Source organism: Hipposideros armiger, unplaced genomic scaffold (assembly GCF_001890085.2).
Source record: "Hipposideros armiger isolate ML-2016 unplaced genomic scaffold, ASM189008v1 scaffold_410, whole genome shotgun sequence".
NCBI lineage: Eukaryota > Metazoa > Chordata > Mammalia > Chiroptera > Hipposideridae > Hipposideros > Hipposideros armiger.
The window spans coordinates 1350511-1356425 of NW_017731760.1; the positions used below are offsets into that span (position 1 = coordinate 1350511).

Here is a 5915-nt window from a genome sequence, read left to right on the forward strand (position 1 = left end):
GCAGAATGACTCATGGCGCTGGTCTGGGAACCGAGGGCAGGGCCTGGGGAGAGGAAGGGTGGCAGAGAGATGGGCCTGGTGGCAGGAGCTGGTGATCAGCGAGGGCTGCAGAGAGAGGGCTAACTGGCCGAGGGGCCAAGGTTTCTCCTTCTTGCTTCTCAGTCTTGGGCTTCAGTTTAAAGATGTGCCTCCCCATCTCCAATTGGAGAAGCCTGAAGGCGTGAGGTTTCAGGGATTTATTGTCCCCATCTCTCTCAGGGGCTCTCTAGGCGCTGGTCCCATCTCCTGTCTCGCTGTTTTGTCATTTGCTGAGTACCTCTTGAGTACAAAGCTCCTTGGGACATACATAGTTGGTGCTCTAGTGGGTGGTTCGTCTACATAACTGTTTCCCCATCAGAGCCTTGAGCTGAGGGCAGGAGCCTCATCCCAACAATGGTACGTATCTAGCACTGTGTGTGAGCCTCTGCGTGTTGGTTCAAGAAAGACATCGTGCACGCGGGGTCCGTGAACTAGCTGACACACATGCAGGAAGAACGCTATTTTGGGGGAGCACACATAGTACAGGTTTGTTCTCTCAGAAGCCCTGGGCCTGCATTAGTCCACAGAAACCTGGTCACTCCTCGTAAAGCAGCAAACTACTTCCTCCAAATTTTACCCAGAGGCTGGGACAGTTTTTGATGCACTTGGCAATGACATTTCAGGTAACATAAAAATCCCAACCTTAGATCAAAAACCATCAGGAAATCCTTTTTAAATACCCAACTTAAGTCATTCCTGCTCTGGGCTAAGCCTCTTTCCAGAACAGAGGCAAGGTTTGTGTTCGAAATAGTCCTGAGGAAAACTTGAAGCGGGTTGCAGGAGCCTTCACATTCAGGGCCAGGTTTGGGCAGATCAGGTAGGGGGCCAGACGCTGATTCCTTATCTGTAAGGGGGGTGCCCGACCTGGAGTCTCAGAGCCCACAGGGAGTTCCCTGCATGATCGACAGCAGTCATAGCAAAGATGACAGCTGTCCCAGCGTCCCTGATGTGCCGGGCCGGGCCCTGTGGTGCATTAATTACCTCACTAATCCTCACAGCATCCCCAAAGGCAGGGACCATAATTATTCCCACTGCACAGAGGAAGGAGCCAGCTCTGAGATGTTAGGCAACCTGCCCAAGGTTGGACAGCCAGTGCTGGTGGATCCGGGCTGGGAACCAGGGCAAACAGCAGCAGCTAAGCAATCGCCCCCTTCCTTTCCCAGGAACTGCTGATCTGGGCTTAGGGGGAGGGCATTGGAGGCCGCACTTTTCTCTCTATGTCTCTGTGTTTTCAAACTTTTCTGCTTGTGGCCATGGGTTCATTTCACAGTTTTAAAAAAAAATTTTTTTTCAGGTGAAAGAGTCATTGTCTGGTGATGAGAAGAACCCAGAGGGTGGTAAGGGTAAGAGACAGGCAGACAAGTGACAGCCTGGGCCTTTGTCCACATGCCACCCCACCCCCATCCCTGCAGATGACTCAGCCCAGGGCAGTGGAGGGCCAGGCCTGGAGTGAGGCCAGCCCCACCGGGCCCGCGCCAGCCTTACCTTGTTGGCCCACTCCACCCGCTCCACGTCCGGGAAGTGGATCTAGGGAACAGAAGCCCCGAGGGGAAGTTAGACTTGAGACCTGCTCGCCCCTGGGAGCCACGCAGGCAGCTGAGCCTGGCAGTGCGGCATGGCAGGTGCCTACTGCTGCCCCCACGAATGCTAAGCACCCACCCAGCACTTGGCCCATGACTCAAAGCCAGCCCTGCCCTCAAGGAGTGTGCCATCAGGTAGGGCAGGCTGCAAATAACCAGATGGAGCCCACACATAGCCAGGCCAGTGACACAACAGGGATGCCAGCTCCAGCTTGGAGGTGCACTCCTGAGTGGTTGTGAGGAGACTGCTCTCCCCTCCCCTCTACCCCTGCGGACGGACTGGAACCTTCTTATTGGCTTGTGCAAATAAGCCCCACCTTCCAGGCGGAAACACAGAACCCCCACTTGGGCCTTCCCCCGGGGAAATACCCAGTTTGCTTCTGGCAAATTCCATCCCCCTATTCCTTTTAATGACACAAGTAACACTCTGTAGAAAAATTAGAAAGTGTAGCTAAGCAAAAGGGAAAATATTTTATCAGAGAATGGCACCCAGTGATAACTGGCGGTCAACAGGGTGATGCATTTCCTTCAGTCTTTTCCGGAAAGAAGTATGTGTAGTTGTCATAGAAATTGGGCCAGGGTGCCCGTTGCCTGGCACAAAACATGGATCAGTGAAATGCCAGCCACAGCCATCACGGTCGCCATGCCCCAAGTCCTCTGAGCAGGAGGCCAGCTCCGGGTCAGGTTCACAGTGGGCATGAGGCCTTCCAAGGTGGCGAAAGGCCAGCCCTCCCCTCTGGGGGCTCACTGTCCACGGACTGAGGAGATGTGTCCATGCACATCTAGTGCACACCCACCATGCCAGGCCCTGGGCCCGCCCCACGATGCCCTGACGGCCCACACACAGACCCTGGCAGAGACCACTTGCCAGGAGGAGAACCAAAGGAAGGGTAGAGCAGCTGAATTCTTTAGGAACACAGTTTTTAACAGCTTGAGAGGTCCGAGGAGCCCAGTGCTTCTGAGACTCTTGGGACATCATGGCATTCTCCCAGCCTCAGTTTCTCCAGCTCTAGGCAGTGGCCCACACTAACTTGGAGAAGCATCTAATATTTCCAGGTGCTGAAGCCATACTACCCAGTTCCCAGAGGGGGAGCTGGCCTAGCCCACAGGAACAGACAGGAATGTGGGAAGCGGGCCGGAGCTGGGTCAGGCCATCCAGTTCAGCTGGAGAGAAGCAGCCTGCTCACCACACGCTCCCTGCAGCTGCCCCGGGTCAGGTCCCAAGCTGGGTACCAGGCAAGTGAAGGGGGCACCTTTTTACTGTCCTCTGCACACTGCCCACCACTAAAGTAAAAACTCTGGCACATGGGCCTGGCCTGGGGCCCCAGCACACACCATGGCCTCATCCCCCAGAACTCCACCTCCTCACCTTTCAGTACAGTCACCTTGACCTTTTCTGTTCCCAACAAAGGCCTGCACATACCATTCCCTGGGTCTGAAACACTCTTCCCTCCTGCCCTTTGATTGCTCCATTCATCACCATCTTAGACTCCACTTCTTGCAGGCAGCCTTTCCAGATCTCTCAGGCTGGGGATGGGTGTCCGATTACACGATTACACGTCATTGCAGCATTTAACACTCCTTATCAGAGCTGCTCCGTCTTACTGCCTGCCTCCTCACTAGACTGGAAGCACTAGTGGGCTGACTCAACCTTGTTCCCTATGAGTGCCTGTCTCCCCTATGAGTGCCTGTCTCTGGTATATGAATGTCTTAATAAATACTTATAGAATGAATGAATGTATGAGTGAATGCAAGGTTCTTGCCCTCAAGGAGCTCCCAGGCTGGTGAAGGAAGTAGGCAATTTATAGACCATTCCAGTGCAGAATCAGAGCCAAAGTGGGGGTAGGGTGTGTGTGTGTGTGGGGGGATGGGACAGACAATGTCACAGTGGAGAGAGTGTGCTTACAGCTGGGCTCTCACTGGCACCTCTACTCCTCTTCTGCCCAAGCCTGCTGGCTGGACCGCCCCCTCTCCTCCTTCCATCCTAACCACTGTCCTCCCCATCCTGTCCCAGGGCACGCAATGTGTGCATACCCCTTCCCCCACCTCCAGGTGGTTCTGCACCCCTGGGAGCTGAGAAGTTCTGATCTGCTGAACCCTAAAAGGTGATCCAGCTTGACAGGTCCAACCCTGGCCTCACTTGNTGGCCCTCGCCCAGGGCTCACAGTTAGGTGAGGGGCACAAGGCTGGAATTTGGCCTCCACTGGCCTTCTTGGCCAGGTGCCCTGTGTACTCACACAGCCACACAGAGTGGTCCTGAGGCCAGGCCTGTTAGTCACGCCTCACAACCACCCTTAGAAGTAGGTCCTTTCCTTTCACAGAGGAGGAAACTGAAGCTCAGAGAGGTTAAGTCACTGGTCCAAGGTCATCACAGCACAGAGCAGAGTTGGGCATGGACACAGGGATTAAACGGTAAAGGGAACACTCGTGGGCTTGAAGGAAGGGGGTGTGGTGAGTACACTGGTTCCTGGCCAAGCCCAGGAAGGTCGCTGAGGAGTCCACTCTGATGCCCACAGTGGAGAGGAGGGGCATGCCAAACGGGGCAGGGAAAGGCCAAGATGGAAGGGCTTTCAATACCAGGACCAAGAGTCCGGTATTTGTCCAGCAGGGCTGGGGCTTCTGGTCAGCCTGCAGGTCCCCTACCAGGTTCTCCTAATGTGATAAAAAAAGTCATCCCTTAGGATCAGCCACCTCTAGGCCTGCTTCTGCTGCCAGCGAGGGACTGCTTTCCAGCAGCGCCACATCCCACAGGTACTGCCAGACAAGCAGCCTGGCTGAGCAAGCTCTGCTCTAAACACGGCAGTCTGTAGGCTGCCTGGCTCTCAGCCTGCAGAATTCTCCAAAGGCCAGCTCAGACATCACCCCCTCCTGGAAGCCTTCCCTGACTACCACAGCCCCCACACCCTCCCACTCCTGAATTCACACGCTCCTCCACAGCCGTGGGTTCACTGCCGTGTTGTCATCCACCAGCATATGCATCTCCCTCCACAACAGGACAGTGACCTTCCTAAAGGCAGGGGTACAGCCACACCCTCTCTGTCTGTGGTGCCTCGCACACGTCATGCTCACTACGTCATACGTGAATGAAACAGGGAAAGAACATCTGAACCAACAGACGCTGGAACAAGCCGGTCCTGGCAGAGTCTGCGTGGCATGAAGCAGAATATCCCAGGCTCAGGCACGCCTGATCCACCCTTCACTCGGGGGGCTGGCAGTTATGAGCTGGGCACATGCCCGGGGGCTGGCAGACAGCTCTCAGCAGGCTGAGCTGCATTCAGACATCTGCCTGTTCCCGAGCAGACCAGATGCCAACGCCTGGTTTACCAGGTGATGGGCATCACAGCGGTTCTCTGCCCGGGGGATGCATTTTCAGATGACCAAAGTAAGACTGACATCAGGGGGCACCTTAGGGCAAGAGGCAGCAGTCTAGAATAGGGACAGGAAGTTCAGTGTGTTCAACAGAAGCTTCTTTTATCTTGCGTCACCTGTTATCTCCACAGAACTAGCCTTTGCTGGTGACACTGAGTGCCAGAATAAATTAATAGATAATCTCACACACTGCTTTGAGGAAGTCTCATTCCTTGAGGGCGTGCTCACTCCAGCTGATGCCTGAGGGCAGCAGGCGTGACTTGTGCATGTTTTGTATCTGGCTGACTTCCACCACGGGGCATGTTTTCAAACTTTGGTTTAAGAAAAGTGAATTGTTTTCCACCTCTCTTCTTTGCTCTCTCTGAGGCAAACTTCCTTAGAGCCTGCCCAGATGGGGCTGAACCCTGGGGTGAGGGGGCTGGACTGAGGCCCAGGGGCTGGGAAGTGTAGGTGGGGGCCGGATCCCCTGTGAGGCCCAGTGGGGTCTTTCAGTCAGGTAAGTGACCTGGGGCAGGGGATGGGGACAGAAAAAATGCTGCACAGCAGACCCAAGCTGCCCTTTCTGTGACAGCACTGACCTTCTGTCCAAAGTAGAGCTTGGTGAAGGTGAAGGTCCTCAGGTGGACACTCTTCTCCCGGATCTTAGGCTCGAGTTTCTCCCGGAACTTGTTTTCCATAATCATGCTTAGGTAGGGCCAGGTCTGGGAGATGATCTGTGAGGACAGGAAGTGGCTCATGGTGATCAGACCTGTGTCCCCCACCCGAGGCCCATGGCTGTCTGAAGCTTTCAGGCCTAGGAGCATGGCCATCTCTGGTCTAATCACAGTCCTTGCTAAACTCTAACTTGAAGTTTCACTTCAAGAATCTAACATTAAAATTTTATATTTG

At 54.6% G+C, this 5915-nt stretch overlaps 1 protein-coding gene across 1 annotated transcript in view; it reads right to left on the reverse strand.

Moving 5' to 3' along the window:
* The window catches only part of ESYT3 (extended synaptotagmin 3), a 58500-nt gene that overhangs the window by 29368 nt on the left and 23217 nt on the right, over positions 1–5915 (reverse strand). The window contains exon 3 of the mRNA XM_019663911.1: positions 5606–5740. Coding sequence (XP_019519456.1) covers positions 5606–5740 — 135 coding nt within the window. The remainder of the gene's footprint in view (positions 1–5605; positions 5741–5915) is intronic.